This window comes from Mirounga angustirostris, unplaced genomic scaffold, assembly GCF_029215605.1.
Source record: "Mirounga angustirostris isolate CCGP_5_RB_7025 unplaced genomic scaffold, mMirAng1.0.hap1 SCAF_15, whole genome shotgun sequence".
Taxonomy (NCBI): Eukaryota; Metazoa; Chordata; class Mammalia; order Carnivora; family Phocidae; genus Mirounga; species Mirounga angustirostris.
The window spans coordinates 72,417,935-72,444,978 of record NW_026991723.1 but is presented as its reverse complement, the minus strand read 5'-3'; the positions used below and the strand labels follow the sequence as shown (position 1 = coordinate 72,444,978).

Below are 27,044 nucleotides of genomic sequence, written 5' to 3'. Positions count from 1 at the left end.
AAAACTCTGAGCTCTGCTCAGGGACCTTGCATTTGTCTCCTTCCTGCCTGAGCGGCTGGTTCTCCCAAACACCATCTTTGCACCCAGTTCCTAGTTAGGAAGCTGGTGCAGGTATAGTTACGCGCACGCGCGCCCGCGCCCGCGCCCGCGCAGCTCCGCCCCTGGGAGGAGGGGGAACTCCACCCTCTCCTGGACGGCCTTAAATGCAGGCGGTGGGAACTGCCGCACAGCCCCAACCACAATCTCTGTCTAGGTAGTGGAACCTGCGGGTTGGGGTAAGTAAACATCTCCGTCCCACTCTTTTTTCCTGTTGAGTCCCTAGAATTCCCTATTGTAGAACGTTTGCGCGTTGCTCCCCCGTCTCCTCTTGCTTAATAACTTCTGAGTCTTGCACTACGAGGAAAGTGAAAGCCAGATGTCCCGATCGATGCCTACCGGACCCTGCTTGTTCTTGGAGAGTTCGGGGATATGCTGGAAGGAAGGGCATGGCCTGTCTGCCTTCGGGTGCACGGCATAGCTGCATTAGCCGGGGCGGCGGCTGGCCAGGAAACTTTCAGGACTGCAAAACTGGAACAAGTGTGGTAGGAGATGAAAGACAGGGGTCGGAATTCGGTTAGACACGGGTGTGTGCAGGGAGAGGAGATGGGAGCCAGGGGCAAGTGTGCCTGGGGGCACTGCACCCGGACATCTTTTGGTGGGTGGGACTCTCCCTGAACTTCGGTTGCCCGAGGCCATGTCCTTTGGTGGGGTGGGGAGCTTCTGGACTTCCAGCGAGGTCGAAATTCGCACTTGGCTGCCTTTTTGGGAAAAGAGACAAGTAGAAAAACCGGGCTGCGGATCCGACCGTCGGGAACGCTCCATTTGCAATGCAAAAGTGTCCAGGGCACTGCTGTTACCCCCAACTGGGGTCGCCTCTCGATGGGTGTCCAGTCAAAAGACACAACCAAGCCAAAGCATAAGAAAAGGAAGGGTTTTACTTGCAAGAGTAAAGGAGAACACCAGGGATATTTCCCAACGTAGTGTCACCCCGAAAAACAAAATTGGGGAAGTTTTAAGCTAAGGGTACGTGCATATTCATGAGGGGGTTCGCAAAAGAAAGTTCAGTATGGAACTGGGGCAAAGGTCATCCGAAATCAACAGAGTCCAGGTCCTAGTTGATTGAAGTCTTGAGAGCCAGCAAGGGTCGGCATCATCAGCTCCCTGACCAGTTCCCCCGGGGTTTGAGTGCTCAAACAGCCCAAGAACGTTCGTGAGATCAGTCTTTGCTTTTGAAACAGCGCTGGGAGTTTTACCATTGATTTATTGCCTCTGATTTGGTTGGGCTATTATCGGCCCCGTCAAAGCGATTAGTTTTTGCATTCCCTTTGTTTCCTTAAAATCCTGAACTGCGGAGGTTCTTGCATTCCTTTGTAATTTTAACACCTCCTAGAGGAAGTTCTGCAGGAAGGGAGCGAGGGCAAGTCGAGTCAGTAGGGCATAGGTCACAAGAATAGCTGACGGCCTAAAATGACTTCTCCTGTGGCCGGAAAGCTATGTGTCCGTTTTCTTTTTCGGGGGACCCCTAACTCTTTTCTGCTTACACTGCTGTGGGACCGTTGAAATTGCCAGCGACTGCAGACCCGTCCGCTGGAGGTACACACGTGGGGAAGGAGCGGCTCCCTCGTGATGCAGGGGAGATCTGTCCAAGAAAATGTCCTGATCCCAAAGCTCAGGGCTGTCTGAATCATCTATTTTGGTTTCCTGGGGAGGCAAGTTTAAACCCTGGATTTCCCATTTAGTGCCAAAGTCAACTCGCCACTGAGCTGAGCAGTAGCGCCACGCCGGGGCGTTCAGGAGGCTGAGACTGTTTGCCTTAGAAAGTTGTTAAATCCGTCTGAAAGGTGTGCGTGCACTTCTATGCGGTTCTTTATGTTTGACGCTCTCTCAGGATTCGCTTTATGTGAGATGAGGAACGGAATATTCACACACCACGGAGCTGTCCAGTGCCCTTGTGAAACCCCAGCGGTGGCTGGGAAGAATTTCGATGTCGGTTTTAATATTTTTCCTTGTCTTAGAGATTTCTGAGGAAGCCTCAGTTTCCTCATTTGTACCCTGTACACTGGCGATGATAATAATGCCTATCTTAAAATTTATGAGGGTAAAATGAGATAGTGCATATGAAGTGCTTAGCACAGGAATAGAAAGGTAGTAAATATCCAATAAATGTGTTGGCGTTAAATGATCATGAAGAGAAGTAGATGGTGAGTGGACCCTGCTGCCTGGCTTCCTCGCGGGGGCTAGGAAGTCATAATAATCCAGTCACGTCATGGCAGTTGACTACATGTTTACTGTGTTCCAGAAACTTCAGGATGGTTCATGCTAAGAGCTGGACCCTGAAGAAGCACTTTGAAGGCAGCCCTACTCATAGTAACTTTGAGTTAAAGACAGTTGAACTCCCATCCTTAAAAAATGGAGGTAAGTCTGTTGGTGGGAATGCAAGCTGGTGCAGCCACTCTGGAAAACAGTATGGAGGTTCCTCAAAACGTTGAAAATAGAGCTACCATATGATCCAGCAATTGCACTACTGGGTATTTACCCCAAAGATACAAAAGTAGGGATCCGAAGGGGTACGTGCACCCCGATGTTCATAGCAGCAATGTCCACAACAGCCAAACTGTGGAAAGAGCCAAGATGTCCATCGACAGATGAATGGATAAAGAAGGTGTGGTATATATATACAATGGAATATTATGCAGCCATCAAAAGGAATGAGATCTTGCCATTTGCAATGACGTGGATGGAACTGGCGGGTATTATGTTGAGCGAAATAAGTCAAACAGAGAAAGACATGTATCATATGATCTCACTGATATGAGGAATTCTTTTTTTTTTAATTAAAGATTTTTATTTATTTATTTGACAGAGAGAGACACAGCGAGAGAGGGAACACAAGCAGGGGGAGTGGGAGAGGGAGAAGCAGGCTCCCTGCAGAGCAGGGAGCCCGATGCGGGACTCGATCCCAGGACCCTGGGATCATAACCTGAGCTGAAGGCAGTCGCTTAACCAACTGAGCCACCCAGGCGCCCGATATGAGGAATTCTTAATCGCAGGAAACAAACTGAGGGTTGCTGGAGTGGGGGGTGGGGTGGGAGGGATGGGGTGACTGGGTGATAGACACTGGGGAGGGTATGTGCTCTGGTAAGCGCTGTGAATTGTGCAAGATTGTTGAATCTCAGATCTGTACCTCTGAAACAAATAATGCAATATATGTTAAGAAAAAAAAAAGAAGAAGAAGAAGAATGTAGCAGGAGGGGAAGAATGAAGCGGGGGAAATCGGAGGGGTAGATGAACCCTGAGAGACGATGGACTCTGAAAAACAAACTGAGGGTTCTAGAGGGGAGGGGGGTGGGAGGATGGGTTAGCCTGGTGGTGGGTATTGAGGAGGGCACATTCTGCATGGAGCACTGGGTGTTATGCACAAACAATGAATCATGGAACACTACATCTAAAACTAATGATGTAATGTATGGGGATTAACATAAGAATAAAAAAAATATGTTGAATAAAAGTGATGAGAGTGAAAAAAAAATGGAGGTAAGTCATAAGATTTCAGCTGGAAAAGACTATCAGTTAGCCTTTGCTGCAAAATAAACTACCTCAAACAACAATCAAACTACAGTGACATCTAACAGCAATCATTTATTGGCTTACAGTTCTGTGGGTTAGCAATTTGGGCTGGGTTAAGTTGGTGGTAACTCTATAGGTTTCATCTGGGCTGACCGTTTAATCTAGGTTGGACCTCACTCATTTGTCTGGTGGTTAGCAAGCTCTCTGCAGAGGTGCATGTCTCAGTCCTCTGGGTGGCCTTTCTAGCAGGCTGTGAGCTCTGTCTTTGCAGTGGTCCCACTGATCTAGAACAGTAGGTGTTGGCAAGTACTTTTCAAGCCTCTACTTATATCATGTTTGCTAATATGCAAAGCAAGTCACATAGCCAAGTCCGGATTCAAGGAGTGAGAACATAGACTTCTTTTTTTTTTTTTTTTTAAGGTTTTATTTATTTATTTGACAGAGAGACACACAGCGAGAACAGGAACACAAGCAGGGGGAATGGGAGAGGGAGAAGCAGCCTTCCTGCTAAGCAGGGAGCCCGATGGAGGGCTCGATCCCAGGACTCTGGGATCATGACCTGAGCTGAAGGCAGATGCTTAATGACTGAGCCACCCAGGCGCCCCGGAGACATAGACTTCTTGATGGGAGGAGTAGCAAGGAGGCCCCACACAGCGATGGGAGGTATTTGTGACAATTTTGCAATCTTCCACAGAGACTTTTTCAAGGTTTTCTGTTTGAAGCCTTGATGTCATGTGAGAGGAGGATCCCTCTGATTTCTTTCATAATTGAAATGGTCCATTGTTCCTGACTTTGACAAATGCTGGGGAGGATTTCCTCTCTGTCCTGGCAAGCCTGGTGATGGGGTAAGCAAGGGGGTAAGCAGGGCCTAGCAGCTGTGTGCAGATTTCAGATTATCCTGTGCACAGACAGGAGGGAAAAAGTCTCCTCCTTTGTTGAGGAGTCTCCCATCCCATGGGGGGAAGTGGAAGGACAAGGCAACCCTAAGGAAATCTAGGGGAGAGAAACAGCGGCACCGCTGTAACGTGTTTGGAGATTAGCTTTGTAGAGCAGACCATATGGGGTATTTTCAGGTAGGAAGGCAGGATTTGAGAAAGGGGCATGCAGTCAGAGCTTGGCCAAGTTCAGTCCCATCTAAGTTGGGATTGACAGCCAGGAGTCCGGTTCAAAATTCCAGAGAATGTGTGCATGAGGATCACTGCAGCAAAATATATATTCTTTAATACTAATGGGGGCTGTCAGTGAAATCTTATATGAGCACTGTAACATAGTGATTACAAATGTGGCCCTGAGCAAGTTCCTTAACCTAAGCCTAAGTAAAATGGAAACAATAGTTGTTGGGAATATCATGTGAAATAATCCATGTAAAGCATGGAGTGAGTTCTAAGTACATAACATGATGATGATGGTGATGGTGAGGATGATGATAATCGGGGCTGGACCCCTCTTGTTGTCTGTCTCTTTAATAGCAAGCGCAGAAGGGCAACCGTGAAGCAGAAAGATAATCTTACTTAGAATGTTAATTTTGAGTGCTTATTTAGAATGCCAAAGTCAAGGAAGGCATCAAGCCTTGAGTTTCTAATTGCCTATGGAATGCTTTATTTTATAGAGGTCCTGCTGGAAGCTCTGTTCCTTACCGTGGATCCTTATATGAGGTATGATTTTCCTCCTAAAAATTCATGTGTTGTGCTTTGGATCCTGTTTTGAAATAGTCCATCTTTTAAAATATCCAACTGATTGTCTCTTCCCCCAGTTGTCCCAGTATAATATCAGCATTAAGATTCATGGTTGCTCATCTTTGCCAGCAAAGGTTTGAGAAGTTTGATGAGGGATTACCTTGGCTCCGTTAATGTGCACAATTTGCCTCTCATTGCTCCCCCAAAATTAAAAGACTAAAGAAGCCCAAATCCAATTTGTCCATTTCACTACTGACAACTAATTTGGGTAGAGGAAGATGGTAAGACTAAAATAAGCTTTTCTTGCCTTCCATTTACCTGTATTCTTTTAATTTAATCAAATATTTGTACTCAGTAAATAATCCAGGGAAGGGAGTGCCCTTTATGGGGCACTAACTTCTCAGTAATTTTTGCCTATTGATAAATAATGTAGTCATCATTATTTAAAATAATTGTTTTCAGAACTGATCAATAGAAATTCAAATCTAAGGTAAAAAAATGTTTCCAAATGTTAACTAGCATCCCTTTTTGTGTGGCTGGTATGATTCTGTGACAATAATTCTAATTTGTAAATTTTTCTTTTCCCCCTACAATACCAACCAATTCTCTAATACCAGCTGGTTGTCCTACAATTCAGTTCTGACACTATCTAACTGTAGATCCCACAAGTGAAGGTGTCAGTCTTACAAGACTGCCCCTCCCCACACTTCTGATGCCAATCCCAAGTCCACATTGTTACCTCTACTTCTGACCAACAGGCTATAGATCCGAGGCTCCAAAGACCCCCTCCTTGGGTTCAATTAATTTGCTAGAGCAGCACATAGAACTCAGGAAACCAGTTTACTCACTAGCTTACTGGCTTATTATAAAAGGGTATGATTTGGAAACAGTCACATGGAAGAGATGCGTAGGGCAAAGTATGTGGGAAGGGGCAAGGAGTGTCCATGCCCTCCCCAAGAACACCACTCTCCCCACCTCTCCTCATGTTCACCAACCCAGAACCTGTCCTTTTAGGGTTTTATGGAGGCTCATTACATAGGCATGATCGATTAAATCATTGACTATTGGCAATTGATTCAACCTCTAGCCCCTCCCCACTTCCTGGAGGTCTGGGGAGGGGGCAATGAAAGTTAGAGCCCTCTAATCATGTGGCTGGTTCTGGCAACCAGCCCCCAACCTTAGGTGCTTTCCAAAAATCACCTCATTAATATAACAAAAGATGCCTTTATCACTCTCATCACTTCGGAAATCCCAGGAGTTTAGGAGCTCTATGCCAGAAACGGGATGTAGACAGAATACATTAGTTCTTACTCTAAATCACAATATCACAGCTAGTGATTTGAGAAACAAGTACCCAGTGGTGTCGGGTTATGTTTTAAAAGTTACTGGTAGAAACTCATCCACAATGGAGCATGATGGTAAGATTCTCATATTCATTTCACAGAAAAATGCTATCAGAATGCTTCTCTGGGGTCACAGCAGAACTACCTCTAACATCTCTCCTCTTGCATTTCACCCAATTATTTTGCCTTTATGTATCAGCACACACTTTTCCCATTGATTTTCCATGTGGCCTGAAACTCAAGATGGTTTTTTCCCAGATGCTCTTTTTTTTCTTTTTAAGAGAGTGCATGCATGCAAGCAAGAGAAAGGGGTGGGGATGGGGGCAGAAGGAGAGGGAGAGAGAGAATCCAAAGGCAGGGTTTGATGACCCAGTCAAAATCAAGAGTCAGATGCACAACCAACTGGGCCACCCAGGGGCCCCTCCCCAGATGTCCTTATTTATTAAGAATGGATTTTTTTTTTCAGAGTGGCGGCCAAAAGATTGAAGGAGGGTGATATGATGATGGGACAGCAAGTGGCCAGGTATTTCTGTGTGTCTCAGTGCTTGAAAAATATGTCTCTCCTTTACCTCCTTCTGGGTCCACCTCTGTCTATCACCCCTACAATTTCTTCAGTCCGTGTGATTCACTCACTGATCTTAGAAGCAACTTGGGAAATCTTGCCCCTTTCTTGACTAATTGGAAAGGAGGGAAGCCTGTGAAATTGACATCATTGCAACTCTTAAACTTAAAAAATTGTAATTGTCCAGTTTATGACTATGGCAGAAATTCAAATAAATCAAAAATTTGTATCTTGGAAACTGAAAGTTCCCTTATCTTAATCTGAACCTTAGAGGTGACTGTTGTTAATGTATTATTCTTTCAAAAATTGCGTAGTACACAAATTAATATTTATAATTTTTCTTAAATAATGGGATTATATGCCCTTCAACAAATTGCTTTTTCTCACTTAATATGTTATGGATACCTTTTGTTGATAAAATGTAAATATACTACCTACCTTTTAGTGGCTGCAGATTTTTTTAAATCAGTCCTTTTTTTTCTCCCAAAGATTTTATTTACTTATTTGAGAGAGACAGAGAGAGCACAAGTGGAGGGGGGAGGTACAGAGGGAGAAGCAGACTCCCCACTGAATCAGGGAGCCTGACACAGGGCTCGATCCCAGGACTCCAGAATCACAACCTGAGCTGAAGTCAGATGCTCAACCAACTGAGCCACCCAGGTACCCCTTAATGGCTGCCAATTTATCCCATTGTTACCTGCCATGTAACTAATCTACTCCTGGTAGCAACTGTTTCCAGTTTTTTCTATCACAAATAGTTCTGCAAGGAACATGTATGCCTCTTTTTGTGCATGTCTGTGTATTTGCCTACTTAGATGAATATTGCTTCACATTAAATTCCCAAACGTATAAATTCTAGGTCAAAGGAGATGCATATTTTACTAACTTATTTATTTATTTATAAAGATTTATTTATTTATTTTAGAAAGAGAGAGAGCACAGGGTTGGGAAGGGGCAGAGGGAGAGGGATAGATTCTTAAGCAGACTCTACGCTGAGCACAGAGCCCAACACGGGGTTCGATCTCAGCACCATGAGGTCATGACTTGAGCCTAAACTGAGTCAGATGCTTTTTTTTTTTTAAGATTTTTAAAATTTTTATTTATTTGACAGAGAGACAGCGAGAGAGGAAACACAAGCAGGGGGAGTGGGAGAGGGAGAAGCAGGCCTCCTGCTGAGCAGGGAGCCCGATGTGGGGCTCGATCCCAGGACGCCAGGATCAAGACCTGAGCCGAAAGCAGACGCTTAATGACTGAGCCACCCAGGCGCCCCTCGAGTCGGATGCTTAACCAACTGTGCCACCCAGGTGCCCGAGAGATGCACATTTTTTTAAAATGAGCAATCATCTGATTTATAAAAAGATGCAACAATATTTAAAATGATACAAAATATCAATTTCAAAACAACTTCAAAAAGTGAGTGTATTTAACCATACTCAGCTTGTAACAGAGCAAATGGGTAAGAATAATTCACGCTTATAGCATATTGCTAATATGAACTGGCAACAGAGAAAGTTGGTAAAGGAAGGTAGAGGAACTCTTATCTTTTAAGAATTAGGGGCGCCTGGGTGGCTTGGTCGTTAGATGTCTGCCTTCAGCTCAGGTTGTGGTCCCAGGGTCCTGGGATCGAGCCCTGTATCCTGCTCAGTGGGAAGCCTGCTTCTCCCTCTCCCAATCCCCCTGCTTGTGTTCCCTCTCTCGCTGTCTCTCTCTGTCAAATAAAAAAAAGAAAAAAAGAACCGAGGGGCTCCATTATCATCTGGCATCCACTCAATGTTGTACCTATGGTTAGAAATGTACATAATGGGAACTCTAGGGATCTTCCGGATTCGTCCTTTAAGGTCTTGGTCAACTTGGCCACAGTGTAACACTTCTGCTGAGTTACTCTCTGTACTAAGCAGTCATCTGCATAGGCTCCTTTGTGTGTGCATGGTAATAGTTCAGATCTTGGCTCCTTGGCAATCCTTAGAGCCACTCAATACTTTTGCTGCAGTTTCTCAGTTTGAGCCATTCACACAGTCAGTTCTACAAGAGATACACTTGGCATACAGACAGTCCATCATTGACTGTACTAAGTCAAGTTTGGCTTGAATGGAAAAGTTGATAAAGTTGGTATCAACCAGGATGTGGTAAGGTGGGCCCAGCTCTGTGTTATATTGGAAGAATAAGCAGGGAGGATGTTGGGGGACTTTTCTTTCCTTGAGTGCATTGGGATCTTCCTTTTCTTTCTTTTTAGGTTTTAATCTATCCTCTTTAAGCCTCTGATCTCGAAGACTAAGCATTCGCTTCATGGTAGCATACTTTCTTGCTTTCTTTTGCTTCCCTATGTTCATGCTGTACTCTTGTTTCTTCTGGAATCACCAACCCAATAGATGCACATTTTTTTTTTTTAAGATTTTATTTATTTATTTGAGAGAAAGAGACAGAGAGCATGAGAGGGAAGAGGGTCAGAGGGAGAAGCAGACCCCCCGCTGAGCAGGGAGCCCGATGCGGGACTCGATCCCGGGACTCCAGGATCATGACCTGAGCCGAAGGCAGTCGCTTAACCAACTGAGCCACCCAGGCGCCCCTTTTTTTTTTTTTTTTAAGATTTTATTTATTTATTTGAGAGAGAGAATGAGAGACAGAGAGCACGAGAGGGAAGAGGGTCAGATGCACATTTTTAATTTGAAGTTTTGATGTCAAATTTCTCTTCAAAAAGATTGTATGAATATCCACTCCTACCAATAGCATATTAAAGAACTTGTTTCCTTATACCTATATGCCCATTGCTTATCATCTTGGCAATCTGAGATGAATTCACATTGATATTTCCATTTAACTTCCATTTCTTTCATTATTAGTGATGTTGACATTTTTTTCGTAAATTAATCATCAGTTTTCTTCTGTGAATTATGTTTATGTCTTTTCCTTTGTTCCTTTAGGTCTTTTTATCTTTTATAGTGATTTGTAAGATCTTCTTATATGTTAGGAATATTAGTGTTGCAAATATTTGGATCTTTGTTTATCTTTATCTTTCTCCCATGTCCAATCATAGTTTAAAATTTTTATGTGGGGGCACCTGGGTGGCCCAGTTGGTGGAGCGTCTGACTCTTGGTTTTGGCTCAGGTTGTGATCTGAGGATCATGGGATTGAGCCCCGCATCTGGCTCTGCCCTCAGCGTGGAGTCTGCTTGAGAGAATATTAAGCAGGCTCTGCACCCAGCACAGAGCCCGGTGCAGGGCTTGATCTTACAACACTAAGATCATGACCTGAGCTGAAATCAAGAGTCAGATGCTTCACAAACTGAACCACCCAGGCACCCCTAAATTCATTTCAGTTTTAAAGGATTCTTACTAACATGGGAAAAAGTATAAGTCATATATACTAGTATAATGTTGAGAGAGAAAAACTGGGTTACAAAACAAAGTGATTTCAATTATGTAAATACATATATATTTTTAAAAATGCATTTGTTTTTTTAATTCCAGTATAATTAACATACAGTGTTATTAGTTTCAGGTATACAATATAGTGATTCAAAAATTTTATACATTATTCAGTGCTCATTACAATAAGTGTACTCTTGGGGTGCCTGGGTGGCTCAGTTGGTTAAGTGTTTGCCTTCAGCTCAGGTCATGATCCCAGGGTCCTAGGATCAAGCCCCACATCTGGCTCCCTGCTCAGTGGGGATCCTGCTTCTCCCTCTCCCTCTGCCTGCCAATCCCCCCGCTTATGCTCTCTCTCTCTCTGTCAAATAAATAAATAAAATCTAAAAAAGACAAAAAAACAAAAACCAGTAAGTGTACTCTTAATCCCCATCACCTATTTCACCCATCCCCCTAGGGCCCACCTTCCCTCTGGCAACCACCAGTTTGTTCACTTCATTTAAGGGTCTGTTTTTTTGTTTGTCTCTTTTTTTCTTTGTTTGTTTGTTTTGTTTCTTAAATTCCACATATGAGGGCGTCTGGGTGGCTCAGTCAGTTAAGTGTCTGCCTTCGGCTCAGGTCATGATCTCAGGGTCCTCAGATCAAACCCCACATTGGGCTCCCTGCTCAGCAGGGAGCTTGCTTCTCCTCCTCCCTCTGCCCCTGCTCCTGCTCTCCCTCGCACACATGCTCTCTCTCTAATAAATAAATTAAAATCTTTTTTTTTTTAAAGGGGAGCGGCAGACAGAGGGAGAGGGAAAAGCAGGCTCCCTGCCAAGCAGGGAGCCCAATGCAGGGCTCGATCCCAGGACTCTGGGATCATGACCTGAGCCAAAGGCAGACACTTAACTGACTAAGCCACCCAGGCGCCCCTAAGTTAAAATCTTTTAAAAAATTCCACGTATGAGTAAGATCATACGGTATTTGTCTTTCTCTGACTGACTTATTTCACTTAATATTATGCCCTCTAGATCCAGTCTTGCATATGGCAAGATTTCATTCTTTTTGATAGCTGAGTAATATTCCATTGTCTATATACCACATCTTCTTTATCCATTCATCTATAGGTGGACACTTGGGTTGCTTCCATAGTTTGTCTGTTGTAAATAGTGCAGGTAAACAATGGGATGCACATATCTTTTTGAATTCAGGGGTGAACACAGGGGTGCATATATCTTTTTGAACTAGTGTTTTCATATTCTTTGGGTAAATACCCACTAGTGGAATTAACTGGATCATATGGTAGTTCTTTTTTTAATTTTTTGAGGAATCTCCATACTGTTGTCCATAGTGGCTGCACCAGTTTGCCTTCTTATAATATGCCTTTTTTGAATATATCATTAAGATTGCCATAACACACCCCAAAATATTAGCAGTTATCTTTGTATTGTGGGATTAGAACTAGTATTTTTATTTCATACATCAAATTTTCTAAAATAAATGTGTTATATAACTTCATGATCAGGGGGAAGACAGTATAAAATGGTAACGGTGGGAGAAGGTGGGAGAAAGAAAATCAGCAAATGAGACTGAAAAGGAGCAACTCAGAGGAAGAGACAAAAATCCCAGTGAAGTCAGTATTATGGAAACCAATGAGGAAGTTTGGGTAGCTCAGAGTGTTGAATACAGTAGAAAGGTAAAATCAGATAATGAATGAAGAGTGTCCACTGGATTTTGCAATCAGAAGTTGTTGTGACCTTAGTGGAGTAGAAGGCACGTTGCACTGGAGAGAAGTGGGTGAGGACAGGGACAGATGTGGAACCAGTTCAGAGAGTTCTTCTCTAATGGCCCATATTTTCTCTCAAGGAGGAGGAGAAACCAGCAGCGAGGGATGGAGAGATGTGGTGGGGTATTTAATCATGGAATATTAACTTCAGTGCCCTTTTAGGAAACTACCCATGCAGCATCCCAACTCCCTTGAAAGAGGTTTCCCATGTCTTAATGTGCTTTATCTTTCAGAGTTGTGGAAAGTAAAAATTCAGCCTTTCCAGCAGGAACTGTGGTAGTGGCTTTTTCAGGCTGGACAACACACTCTATTTCTGATGGGAAAGATCTGGAAAAGCTACCCGCAGAGTGGCCAGACACGGTACCGGTGTCTTTGGCTCTGGGAACAGTGGGCATGACAGGGTGAGTTTCATGGGTATATTTCATTTGTTTAAATACCTGACATTCTGGTTTTCCAAAATAGTTTGTTCAGAATGTGGTCAACAAGAAGAAACTTAGGACAGTCTAGGCTCAGGGGCTGGTTAGAGTAGATGGTAGGACTAAGAAGGGAAGAAGATGGACTAGAGTTAGCCTCGGACTGAAGGAAAGAGGGAAAATGAGGCCAGAGACCCTCCAGTCCAGAGAGCAACAGAGCAGAGAAGCATGGGGCATGACCCCTCCCTAGCAGCGGGCAAATGGTAACACGACAGACCCAGCTCCCTCCATCTCTGGAAGTGTCTTGGCTTCACTCCTTACTCATCTCTACCTCCATTTCAGAGTTTAAAAGGGGGAAAAGAATTCAGTCTACCTTGACTTTTCTGTACTGTCTCTCATTCCCCACCTTTCCCTATGCACATCTGAATTTCCTGAGGTATAAAGGGATCTGAGATTATTTAAATTGAGATGAATCATAAGTATGGTTGTACAGTCACTCAGCTTGACACAGACTTGAACTACTCAGGAGTTCCTTGGCCTTATCCCTCAGGAAGACTCCTGGGTCAGTTCATCCTGTCTCAGCTGAACTTGGGACCTCAAGTTTCCTTTTATGGTCTGGAGAAGCAAGGTCAATTGAATTCCTTTTTTTTTCTTTTTTTTTTTTTTTTTAAAGATTTTATTTATTTATTTGAGAGAGAGAGAATGACAGACAGAGAGCATGAGAGGGAGGAGGGTCAGAGGGAGAAGCAGACTCCCCGCCGAGCAGGGAGCCCGATGCGGGACTCGATCCAGGGACTCCAGGATCATGACCTGAGCCGAAGGCAGTCGCTTAACCGACTGAGCCACCCAGGCGCCCCAATTGAATTCCTTTTGTTGGAGTCCCCCCAAAACATTTTTAGTCTGGAATTCATGAATTTCCTTTCTCTCTCCAAGTTGTATGATCTTTCATTTCTTCCTTCCTTCCTTCCTTCCTTCCTTCCTTCCTTCCTTCCTTCCTTCCTTCCTTCCTTCCTTCCTTCCCCCCTCCCTCCCTTCCTCTTTCTTTTTCACACCTCAAAGGACTTCTAAAGAATGAAATGGAAATATATACCTCAAACAATCAGCCTCTAGCAAAAACCAGTCCCCTATACCCCAAGTTCATATTGCACTCAGAATATGAACTCCTCAGAATTGCCATGGCCAAGAGACAATATTGGCATTTAGAGGATGCTTAATACCTTACTTTCAATAAGTGGGCACTAAAAAGAATTATAGCACTTCCGAGTCCTGCCTGCTTGCCCTAGACCCTCTGCTAGTGAGAGCTCTTCCTCCCACCTTGTTATTCCACCTGTCTTTCTCTCTAAATTGTGAGCCAGGTGGAAGAAGGCAGGGGTGAAGGGAGACATGAGGAAACCTTGAAGCAAGTCTCCCATGACTTAGTTGGGGAGAGAGTAATCTATAAAATAGTAGGAGATTTGAATCCTAAAATAGAAGGTAATTTATTCATTTGTGTAGACTTCTCATTCCCCTGTTCCAAGCCCCTGAGGAGTGCACTTTTACTCCAAACAATCAACTTTTTTTTTTAAAGATTTTATTTATTTATTTGAGAGAGAGAGACACAGTGAGAGAGGGAACACAAGCAGGGGGAGTGGGAGAGGGAGAAGTGGACTTCCCGCCGAGCAGGGAGCCCGATGCGGGGCTCGATCCCAGGACCCTGGGATCATGACCTGAGCCGAAGGCAGACGCTTAACGACTGAGCCACCCAGGCGCCCCAATGATGTTGCCTTTAACTAGAAAACAGTAGAGTCTTTGGAAGAAACTTTGAAAAAAGCCTCTCCTGATGGTTATGATTGTTACTTCGACAATGTGAGTACAAATTGGACTTAATATCTTATTTTCTAACAAAGTACTATACAAGAGAATATGCTTCTAAAGTTTCCGCCTAAAATATGGAAAGAAAGTACATATGCCTTTAAAAAAAACAGGCTTATTGAGATACAATTTACCCATTTTAAAGTGTTGAACCTAGTGGTTTTTAGTATATTCCCAGAATTCTACAACCATCACCACAATCAATTTTAGAACATTTCATTATCCCAAAAAGAACTGCTGTACTCATTATAGTCACTCCCCATTTACCCCCAAAAGTGGTCTTTTGTGACTAGCTTCTTACACTATACATTAGCATGTTTTCAAGTTTCATCCATGTTGTAATGTGTCTCAGTGCTTCATTCCTTTTTTATGGCCAAGTAATATTCCATTGTATGGGTATACTACATTTTATTTATCCATCCATCAATTGATGAGCATCTGAGTAATTTTCACTTTTTGGCTATTATGCTTAATGTTGCTATAAACATTCATGATCAAGTTTTTGTGTGGACATATGTTTTCATTTTTCTTGGGTATATACCTCTACATGGAATTGTTGGGTCATGTGGAAACTCCATATTTAACATTTTGAGGAACCAACAAATAATTTTGCAAAATGGCTGCACTATTTTACATTCTCACCAGCAATGTATGAGGGTTCCAATTTCCCTACATCCTCACCAACACTTACGGTCTATTATTTTTATTATGACTATCCTTGTGGGTTTGAAGTAGAATTTCACTGTGGTTTTGATTTGAGTTTCCCTAATTACTAATGATACTGAGCATCTTTTCATTTGTATATCTTTGGAGATATGTCTGTTCAAATCTTTTGCCCATTTTTCAATTGGGTTATTTGTTGAGTTTTAAGAGTTCTTCATAAAAGTTCTGATAAGCCCCTTATCGGATGTAGCCAATCCTCAATATTCCTGGTAGTTATGTTCTATCAAGTCACACATATGTACATGTTTCACCTTGATTACAGTCTTAAATCCTAAAAACAACTCTTCCTACAGCTTCTATTTATTTTTCAAAAGAGAAAAGGAGGTTCAGAAGTGGTAAGAAGCTTGCCTGAGGCTGCCCCACAAACTCATTCTCCCAGATTTGGGGTTCACATCCCATCCAACCAGCCCCGGAGCTGGAGCTTTTTGAACTACTCTGCACTGCCCCCTACTGCCTTCCCTCCCGGGTAATCTCTGGGAGAGCTGAAAAAGGAACACAGACCCTCGGCCTTTGCTGACCTTAGCTGGGAAATTTGTGTCTCTTTTGCAGCTCTAGGCATGTCTCCAAATGAGCAGGCAAGCTCTGTGAGTGTTGATTTGGGGGTTATAAATAAATGTTAACAAGTAGTCCCATTCTCAAATATGGAATACACTAATAAAGAGGATTGACTATATGGTTTGCAGTTCTTTTCTTCTGTTCTGTGAGTTGTCTTTCACTTTCTTTTTTGCTTTTTTCTTTCACTTTCTTGATGGTGCCCTGTGAAGCACAAAAGTTTTAAATTTTGATGAAGGCCGATTTATTTCTCCTTCTGTTGCTTGAGCGCTTGGTGTCATGTCTAAGAAGGCCTTGCCTTATCCAAGGTCACAAAGATTTACTCCTATGTTTCTTCCTTTTTTTAAAAAGATTTTATTTATTTTTGACAGAGTATACAAGTAGGGGAAGCAGCAGGCAGAGGGAGAGGGAGAATGTGGGGCTCCATCCCAGGACCCTGGGATCATGACCTGAGCTGAAGGCAGACGCTTAACTGACTGAGGCACCCAGGCGCCCCTCCTATGTTTTTTCTAAGAGTTTTATGGTGTTAGCCAATACATTTAATTAAGTTAATTTTTGTGTATTGCCTAAGAAGGGGTCCATACCCCTCCTTTTCCATACCCAGTTATTCTACACCATTTATTGAAAAGACTATTTTTTCCTCCTATTGCATTGTTTTGTCTTGTTGAAAATCAATGTACCATAAAATAAGGGTTTATTTTATTTTATTTTATTTTAGAGTTAGTTCAAGTTAGTTCTATTGATCTATATTTCTGTTCCCACACTGTCTTGATTAATACAGTTTTGTAGTAAGTTTTGAAATTGGAAAATGTGAGTCCTCCAACTTTGTTCTTGATGTGGCTTTTGAGTATTTTTTCCATGCTCTTGGATAGGGACAATGAAAATGGAACTGATCAGAGAACTCCAAAATAAAGTAAAAGGTATAAGTTATATATGGTATGTTCCTACAAATAGAAATTCCCAACCTCTCCTACCTTTTTCCAACTGCAATTTTCTGCACTGCTGTGCTAATTCAATCAGGTTTTTTTTTTTACTTCTAGAATAAATTTTGTGAAATGATGGTTGTGACTTACTGATTCTCCTGAATCTTCTAGTGTTTAGATTATTTAAAGTGGGTTTTGTTTTCTTCCTGTCTGTATAGGTAGATGGAGAGTTTTCAAACATTGTTATCCCCCAGATGAAGAAATTTGGAAGAATTGCTATATGTGGGGCCATCTCTACATATAATAGTACTTGCCCTCTTCCCCCAGGTAATGAGCTCATGCACATGATCACAGATGTAGAAAGACTGGACAAGAAGAATATTCACGGATATGGTATAGGCCAGTGACTATCAAAATGTTAAAAAGACTTCCTGATATTCTTTTTAAAAAAAAATTTTTTTTTTAAGATTTTATTTATTTGTGAGAGAGAGAATGAGAGACAGAGAGCATGAGAGGGAGGAGGGTCAGAGGGAGAAGCAGACTCCCTGCCGAGCAGGGAGCCTGATGCGGGACTCGATCCCGGGACTCCGGGATCATGACCCGAGCCGAAGGCAGTCACCCAACCAACTGAGCCACCCAGGCGCCCCAGGCTTCCTGATATTCTTGATGAAATAGTGTTTATTAAACTAAAAATATGTAATTTCATATATTTGTACTAAATAGCTTACTTTACACTTTGATACTGAGAAATAACAGAATCTGAAAATATAGAAGAATGTTGATAATTTTTTAAAGTTTTAGTTTTTTACCTATTGTTTTGGGCAAAGTTGTAAAAAGGCAGCCATGATTTGATTTAGAAACAGAACACCTTCGTCTGGCTGGTGCAATGTGAGGGTTCTTTAGGATATTCGAGATGTTGCTGGAGGTATGGGGTTGGGGAGAGGATGGCTTGGGTGGGTGAAGGGAACAGCGGGCTGCCACGTCCTTTCATGGTAGTGGGCAGTGCTGAGAGCAGCAGAACACACTGGCTCCCCCAAACTGACAATTTCCATGGAAAGGGAAAGGAGTGTGCACTTCCCCTCTGTTCTGGATTGTCCTTATTTTGATTCTCCTGTGCCTCTGTCCCCCACCTCTCCACTCTCCTGTGCAGAGACCACCCCCTCCCCTATCCATACCACAGAGGTCCAAAAGCAGTATCACCTAGAGAACCATATTCCTGAAGTCCTACTTCTCTGAGAGACATTGTACAGGCCTCTTATTTTATGGATGGGGAGATGAATGGCAAGAGGACCAGAGGCTCTTTAAATCCTATTAGCAAGACACTCAAAGGATGGGTCTTCTGAACTCCTCATACAGAGTCCTTCTCTACTACAACAATTGTTTTTTTTTTAAGATTTTTTTTTTTAAAGATTTTATTTATTTATTTGACAGAGAGAGAGTTAGCGAGAACAGGAACACAAGCAGGGGGAGTGGGAAAGGGAGAAGCAGGCTTCCCACTGAGCAGGGAGCCCGATCCGGGGCTCGATCCCAAGACCCTGGGATCATGACCTGAGCCGAAGGCAGACGCTTAACGACTGAGCCACCCAGGTGCCCCTTTTTTAAGATTCTTATTTTATTTTATTTTTTATTTTATTTTATTTTATTTTATTTATTTTATTTATTTTATTTATTTTATTTTATTTTATTTTATTTTATTTTCGTTTCGTTTCGTTTATTTTATTTTATTTTATTTTATTTTATTGTATTGTATTTTATTTTATTTTATTTTATTTTATTTTATTTTATTTTATTTTATTTATTTTGAGAGAGGAAGCTGGTGGTGGGGAGGGGCAGAGGCTGAGGGAGAGAATCACAAGCAGACTCTGAGCTAAGTGCAGAGCCTAACACAGGGCCCGATCCCACAACCCTGAGATCAAGACCCAAGTGGAAACCAAGAGTCAGTCACTAAACCGACTGAGCCACGCAGGAGCCCCTCAAGACTACAATTCTGTGCTGTTGGTGAGATTATAGATTTACCTGTGGTCCAAAAAAATGAGAAAAAAGAGCAAAAAGGAATCTTGGAGAGTGTCATCGGGATCTGGGATGATAACTGTAAATAAATTGGGTATTCATTCTGTGATGTCTTCACTCATGGGAATGAAACCCTACAGCCCTGCTAGTTAACAACCCCACAACTGCACTGAGACAAGTGAGCGAGAGTGGAAGGGGCTGAGAAAGGAGAGCTTGTAGATTCCCTCTTGGTTCTGAAAAACCAAAGACACTATCTTCTCTAAGAAAACTGCAGGTGCACTTGGCAGTCTTATTGTTCGGGACTTTTTTCTCCTATATTTTCCTAACTGATGCTAAGCTAGAATCATGGGAAATCTTCTGTCTGCGCATTGAGCAAAGCTCCAGGATGCATTTTCTTGACCATAGTCCAATTAGGTACAGCCAAATATTTTGGATCCAGTAACTTGATCTAGCCTTTTTAGCAATTAGAGTTTGGAAGTTCAGCTGCTCAGATAGGTCTTTGAGGACATCAGCTGGCTTTGTCCATCCATTTTAGATGAGATTCTGCCCTGCCTCGGATCTCCAGAAATTCTGACATATTTCATTGTTAGGATAGGTCAGGGGTAATTAATTATTTCCCCGGCTTTAATGCCACATTAAAATGCCACATTTTTTTTTCTTTGATGGGTTTTAACTATATTTTATTTTATTTTTTTAAGATTTTATTTATTTATTTATTTACTTCAGAGACAGAGCATGTGAAGGGGGAATGAGGCAGAGGGAGAGGGAGAAGCAGACTCCCCGCTGAGCAGGGAGCCCGACATGGGGCTCAATCCCAGGACCCTGAGATCATGACCTGAGCTGAAGGCAGACACTTAACCAACTGAGCCAAACAGGCGCCCCAGCTTTTCTAAAATATAAATTCAATTAATTAACATATAGTGTATTATTAGTTTCAGAGGTAGAGTTCAGTAATTCATCAGTTGTATACAACACCCAGTGCTCATTCCATCAAGAGCCCTCCTTAATGCCCATCACCCAGTTACCGCATCTCCAGCAACCCTCAGTTTGTTTCCTATGATTAAGAGTCTCTTATGGTTTGTCTCCCTCTCTGGTTTTGTCTTGTTTTATTTTTCCCTCCCTTCCTCTATGCTAAAATGCCACATTCTTATTGCTCCCAATAAAGAAACTGTATTCCCATCAGAGTAGATAAGCCCAGAAATAGTATTTCATCCTTTTCCAGGATGAGGATATGAGGATTCCAGTCCTTAACCTAAAAAGAAAGATGGTTGGTGTGGATCTTCTGAAGAAGCAGTCTTTCTGCAAGAGCAGCCCCGCATCTGGATGTGCCACTCTCCTGTGTCACCCTCACATCTCACTCATCTTGCATTAGTTTGTTTTGGTTTAGGACAAAGCCCTATTTTTCTGACTGCTCCTGTGACTTTCTTCAAAGTAGTGAGTGGGAACTTTCAGCTTAAATGATGCCAGTCACCAAGGATGTCGCAAATAAATTCTGCCAGTCACCTTGCTCTTCTTCCTGAGCATTTTCACCTGACTTCCTGGAATTTTTTTTTTTTTAATTCTTATTTATTTATTTGACAGAGAGAGAGAGAGAGAGAGACAGCAAGAGAGGGAACACAAGCAGGTGGAGTGGGAGAGGGAGAAGCAGGCTCCTGGCCAAGCAGGGAGCCCAATGCGGGGCTCGACCCCAGGACCCTGTGACCATGACCCGAGCCGAAGGCAGACGCCCAACAACCAAGCCACCCAGGCGCCCCTTCCTGGAACTTTTCACACTATGCTCATGGGTCATTCCCTCAGTTTCTGGTCCCTTAGGATGCTTGAGGAAACAAGCCAGGCAACCAACACAACCTTTTCTCTCTCACACAGTAGATAGAGTACCATCTTCTTAATAGGCCGCAGGGTAGCCTGGGGCTTTTTCTAGGCTGGTGGTTCTCCAAGTGTGGGCCCAGGACCAGCAGCATCATCATCTCCTGAGAACTTGTTAGAAGTACAGATTCTTGGGACCCAGTCCATATCCACAGTCAGGAATTGGGGGAGGGGCCAACGTCCTCTTTCCACAAGCCCTTTGTGTGATTCTCATCCACACTGAGTTGTGAGACCACTGTTTGGGCCAACTCCTGGTACCCCGAAATGGTGAGGTGGAGTTGCTGAGCCTCTTGATCATTCTCTCTTAGCTCTTGGGCCAGAGGTGGACACTAGCTTTTTTTATATCTGCTTTGAGAAGAGAACAGGAGATAGGGCTATGCCATAGAATGACTGCCATAAAAAAAGAACAAAACATGTGAAGTAAGACATAAAAAAAGAATAAAACATGCGAAGTATCAGGAATATCAGGGTATTTAAGCCTGAGTAGCCCAGAAACACTTTCACAGGTTATCTTCAGGACCTCTTTCTGTTCCATAGAACTGTTTGGGACGTTTTTGGTGGGTCTTGTTCCTGGCATGTGAAGGCTGAACATTCCCTGGCTGCCTGGCCTGGATAAGGGCTCTGAGGGTGGGTCAGTCCGATTGCTGCTGTGACAAATTATCTCAAGTTCAGTGGCTACAACAACACAGATTCATTGTCTAATAGTTCCGGAGATCAAAAGTCTACAGGGGGTGAGCAGGGCTTAATTCTTGCTGAAGGCTCAAGAGGAGAAGCTGTTAACTTGCCTTTTTCAGCTTCTAGAGGCTGCCTGCATCCCCTGGCTCGTGTCTCTTCCTCCATCCACAAAGCCAGCAGCAGGGTCTTCCAGTGTCTCTCTCTCTCTCACTCTGATCTGTGCTTCCATCATCACACATTTTTTCCTGCCTCTGACTTTTCTGCCTCCTTACAAGGGCCCTTGTCATTATATTGGGCCCACCTGAATAATACACAATAATCTCTTCAGCTAAAGGCTCTTAACTTGATCATACCTGAAAAGTCCCTTTTGCCACGTAAGGAAAGACATTCACAGGTTCTGGGAGTTCAGATACGGCCATCTTTGGGGACCAAGATTCTGCCTACCACAGAGGCCATGTTGATTTGTGGACAGCCCTATGGATCAGAAACGAGTGGAGAAATCTAGAACAGTGACGTGACTTGTACTGCTTGTGTTTTCACCACGGCCACCTCCCTGGACCCTGTCACCTAAATGTGTCCTCCTGTTCACAGGCCCACCCCCAGAGAATATTATCTATCAGCAGCTCCGCATGGAAGGGTTCATCGTCACCCACTGGCAAGGAGAGGTCTGCCAGAAGGCTCTGAAAGACTTGCTGAAATGGGTCGTAGAGGTAATAGGCTCCAGAGCCCCTGTCCCCGTTGCACACGAGATCGCATTCCCTCTCCACACTATAGGTTTCACCTGCACTGCAAATACAGGTGCATCTCACAGCTCCCCCTTCTAGAACAAAATCCCAGAGTTGTTTACACGCACCGTCTGCAGTTCCTCTTTTTCCATTCTTTCTCAAACCCACATATCAGGCTTTTACACTCTTGCCATTCTACCAAATTGCCTTTGTCAAGGTTGACGATGTCCTCCTGCTGTGAACTGCAGGGGTCAGTTCTTGGCTTTGATTGGCTGTGGCGAGTATCGGATAGAGGTGATCACGCTCTCCTCGGTACACTTTCTTCCCGTGGCTCTTGGTTTTCCTCGCAGATTTGTCCTCCTCAGAGAATCTCCTCTGCCAGCTTCTTTTCTGCTCTCTAAATTAATAATAGAGTGTCCCAAGGGACAGGAGTGGGCTCACTGGGCTTCCTTTCTTCTCTACCCAAGTCTGCCTATCCCTTACTTAGCTCAGTCAGGCTCTTGGCTTTAAATATCCTCCACATGCTGACAGCTCCTAAATGTCTGTCTCCAGCCTGGGTCTCTCCCCTGGGCATTCGGCCGCTCAACAGCTGCACTTGGATGTGTAATACACATCTTTGACTCAACACGTCAAAAACTAAATATGTCTTGATCTTTCCTGCCAAACCCATTCCATATACAGACCTCACCATCTCAGTTACGGCAATTCTATCCTCTAGTTGCTCAATCCAAAAACCTTGAAATCATCTTTGATTCCTTTCTTTCTCTCCTACCCACATCTCATCTGTTGGGAAATTCTGGTATCTCAACCTTCAAACTACCCACAGAATCTGAGCAGCTCTCCCACCTCCGCTGCTACCACCCTGGTCCAGACTGCCATCTGGTCTAGCCTGGATGTTGCAGGAGACCCTGTCTGACCTCCTGACTTTATGCCCCAACAGACCATTCCCAAAACAGCTGCCAGAGTGATCTTTTAAAGCATAAATCAAACCATGTAATTCTTCAGCTCAAATCCCTGCAAAACTCCCCCATTTCACATAGAATAAAACTTATAAGGCTGGGGTGCCTGGGTGGCTCAGATGGTTAAGCGTCTGCCTTCAGCTCAGGTCATGATCCCAGGGTCCTGGGATCGAGTCCCGCATCAGGCTCCTGGCTCAGCGGGGAGTCTGCTTCTCCCTCTCTCTCTGCCTCTCCCACTGCTCATGCTCTCTCTCTCTCTGTATCTCTGTGTCTCAAATGAATAAATAAAATCTTTAAAAAAAAAAAACAACTTATAAGGCTGTACATGATCTGACCTCCATTACCTCTCTAATTTCATTTCTTAGTGTTCACCCCCTTGCTCTGCCCAGTCCCTCCCCACTTCCCTCTGTCCCTCTGTAACTGCTTCCTTAATTCACTCATTCCCTGTAAGACTTTGTTAAAAACTACCTTTTGAATGAAGCAACTTTTAAAATGGCCCTATTTTATTTTATTTTATTTTATTTTAATTTTTTTTTTTTAAGATTTTATTTATTTGAGAGAGAGAGAATGAGAGACAGCATGAGAGAGAGGAGGGTCAGAGGGAGAAGCAGACTCCCTCCTGAGCAGGGAGCCCGATGTGGGACTCGATCCCGGGACTCCAGGATCATGACCTGAGCCGAAGGCAGTTGCTTAACCAACTGAGCCACCCAAGTGCCCCCAAATGGCCCTATTTTAAATTGCAATCCCTCTTCATTCTTTTTTTTTTTTTCATCTTTTTTTTTTTTTTTTTTTTAAAGATTTTATTTATTTATTTGAGAGAGAGCACATGAGAGGGGGGAGGGTCAGAGGGAGAAGCAGACTCCCTGCCGAGCAGGGAGCCCGATGCGGGACTCGATCCAGGGACTCCAGGATCATGACCTGAGCCGAAGGCAGTCGCTTAACCAACTGAGCCACCCAGGCGCCCTTCATTCTTTTTTTTAAAGATTTTATTTATTTATTTTGGGAGAGAGAGAACATGCATGTGAGTGCGTGTGCATGCAAGCCAGGGGAAGGTGGGGAGCGGACAAGCAGCCTCTACACTCAGTGTGGAGCCCGTTGAGGGACTCGATCCCATGACCCTGAGATCACAACCCCAAGCTCACGACCTGAGCAGAAACCAAGAGTCTGATGCTTAACCGACTGAGCCACACAGGCATGCCTGCAATCCCCCTTCATTCTTGGTCCTCCTTATCTTACTTTTATCCTCAGCAGTTATCACCTTTTAACATAATTCACTTATATTTATTGCCCATCTCCCTCCTGTGAGAATGTAACCTCCATGAAGGCAGTAACATTCCGTGCGTTTTGTTTTCTGATGTACCCTCAGCATCTAGAATAGTGTCTGAGCCAACATAAACACTAGATGAGTATCATTGAGTACATGCTGGAGGGGCATATATTCGTGCCATGGCTCTTCCAGGCCCTAGGTTGGTGTCTTCTTAGAGCCATGGCCTTAGATCCACGGGAAGAAGCCCATCCCCTTGTCCTGTGCTGTGATACTTTCCCACCTTACACCACGTGGTTATTCAGGGTTACCCAGGGGCATTATTTTAGTTTTAGAGGGAAAAAGTGGTATCACACTTCTAAACTCCTGGCTTTATCATCATTTCCCAATTCAAAGAAATAAATTGCTCCTCTGGCAGCCGTTGGAGCTTGGTGTTTTTCCCAGTCCAACTCTTGGAGTGCTGAGCTGGGCTCTTTCCAGGAAGCTGAGAAGAGCTGAATGATTTTAAGTTCCCACTGTGGAGCCTCTTTGTCCCTGTTGTTGAAATTGGATCTAGCCCTCCCACAATCACAGCTGACGACAAGAAGCCACTGTGCTGGGGTCCCGAATGCCTCCTTCTAACAGAGTGGACCTAATGACAGTTTTGTTTTCAGTAACTAGTGAATTGGCCTAGTTTCTCTCTCGTCTACTTATTTTTTTTTCTCATCTCTTCCCCTTCTGAAAAATACACTTTTCTTTTAGAATATTTTTTGATTTACAGAAAATTCACAAAGTTAGTACAAAGAGTTTCCATATGACCTGTATGCTGTACCTTAATTTACCATATTATCAACATTTTTATGTTAGTATTCATCTTCAACTTTGAACTTTTAAACTTTGGGTTACAGCTTTTAACCCCTTTCCAGGTTCTTTGCCTCTTTAAGAACAGGAAAGAGCTGGGGCTTTCTAGTCAAGAGTTCAAATCCCAGCTCCTATGCATACTAATTTGTTGAGTGACCCCCACCCCCAGGCAAATAGTCCCTCCATAAATCTATACCGGGTGCTAAGCCATCACTGGAATACATTAAGAAAGTAAGTGGTATCAGGTAACTCCTGTCTCCACATAAGACCCCTTTTAAAAAACCTTGAAAATGTAAATTAGTTCCACTTAGTAGACTGCCTTGAAGTAGAAAGAAAAATGAAAAACCCTCACTAAATGAACCCTTCCCTCCCGCACTCCTAAGTGAATGTTCAACATATATTGAAAGAACCTGGACTTGATTCGAGGACAAACTATTAGACTGCCATTGTATTTACATTTGCTGAACAGGCTCTGCCTCTTCAGGGGTCAAAGAGGTAATGATGCTACGTCATGAAGCTACTGGAAGGATTAAAACAGATAATACCCTGCAAGGGGGCCCCTTTCTCCATCTTCTTCCATCTCTTCTGAGATCATTACATTACTAAACTTTTCCATATAATTTACTTAGAAATTGCTTGATCGCTTCCTGTGACATTTCTCCTATTATTATACTGTGATCTAACACCTATTATCAACATTCTATCTGTACTTTGTGGACCATGCCCCGAGGTTGACTATAAGTTCACGGAGGACAGGGCCTCCATCTTAGATTTCCAGGTTTCCCATAGTGTACCTGATAAATTTGTTGCTATGATGAGAAGAGTATATCATTTAGAATATGAAATTAATCTGTTATATTTGTTGTCATTCTGATACAGGGTAAAATCCAGTACCATGAATACATCACTGAAGGATTTGAAAACATGCCAGCTGCATTCATGGGAATGCTGAAAGGAGATAATTTGGGAAAAACAATAGTGAAAGTATGAAAAAAATGACACATGGAATCTAGAAATCATTTGGATAATTACTTAATTTCTTCTTAACCATTTAGTAAAAATGTATACTACTTTCATCATCTAAGAAATAGTCATTGTGATGAGTTTGATCTCCCTAATAAAACACATCTAAGTGGTATGTAATTAGAACAGAGAGTGAAAATTTCATAGTGAACAATGGCCAGTCACCTCACTCCCTACTACAGCTCCTGGGTTGTGGTGCAAAATAATGGTTTGGAGTCCAAAAGTTTACTGCTTCTGTGACTTTGGAGTTCTGATTTTTTTTTTTTTTTCCTGATCTGTAAAGTGAGGAGAGTACCATCTGCTTTATATACATATTATAAATTTATTTAAAACACCAGCATAGGGGCACCTGGGTGGCTCAGCTGGCTAAGCATCTGACTTGATTTCGGCTCAAGTCGTGATCTCAGGGTTGTAGTATCCAGCCCGGCATCAGGCTCCGTGCTCAGCGGGGAGTCCACTTGGGACTCCCTCCCTCTCCCTCTCTCCTTTTCCTCTCACCACACATGTGCTCTCTCTCTCCAAAATAAAAAATCATTAAATCTTCAAAACGAAACAAAAACGCCAGCATAAGGCCTGGTCTATATTAGGTACACAGTATTAGCTACCTTCTTGCAGAAATCAGTGAATTTGAAGTCATAAGGTTACCACCCTTATTGCTTATGATTACATGAGAAGAAATAATCATTGCTAATGTACAGGGGTCTCGGGCAGCCCACACTGCTCCTCCACAGCAGCCTTCTAACATCCCAGTCCATGGAAGGGATTTATTGTTCACAACAGCTGCAAATAGATAACACATGGGAATATGAGCCTACAAAAATGTGTGAGATTATATGAGGAACACTTTCAAGCTTTATTTATTTATTTATTTTTTAGTAATCTCTGCACCCAGCATGGGGCTTG

At 43.1% G+C, this 27,044-nt stretch overlaps 1 protein-coding gene and 1 pseudogene across 1 annotated transcript; one reads left to right on the top strand and one right to left on the bottom strand.

Annotated features, from left to right (window-relative positions):
* Nucleotides 1-26,700, top strand: PTGR1 (prostaglandin reductase 1). Its single transcript, XM_064579150.1, is given in 9 exon segments — nucleotides 1-275; nucleotides 2,339-2,454; nucleotides 5,216-5,261; nucleotides 7,092-7,148; nucleotides 12,551-12,718; nucleotides 14,452-14,579; nucleotides 17,002-17,106; nucleotides 21,922-22,040; nucleotides 25,998-26,700. Coding segments are annotated over 8 exon segments (840 nt in total). The 5' UTR covers nucleotides 1-275; nucleotides 2,339-2,348; the 3' UTR covers nucleotides 26,109-26,700.
* On the bottom strand, nucleotides 7,901-9,505 carry LOC123850207 (rRNA-processing protein FCF1 homolog; annotated as a pseudogene).
* Nucleotides 26,701-27,044: the final 344 nt, after the last annotated feature.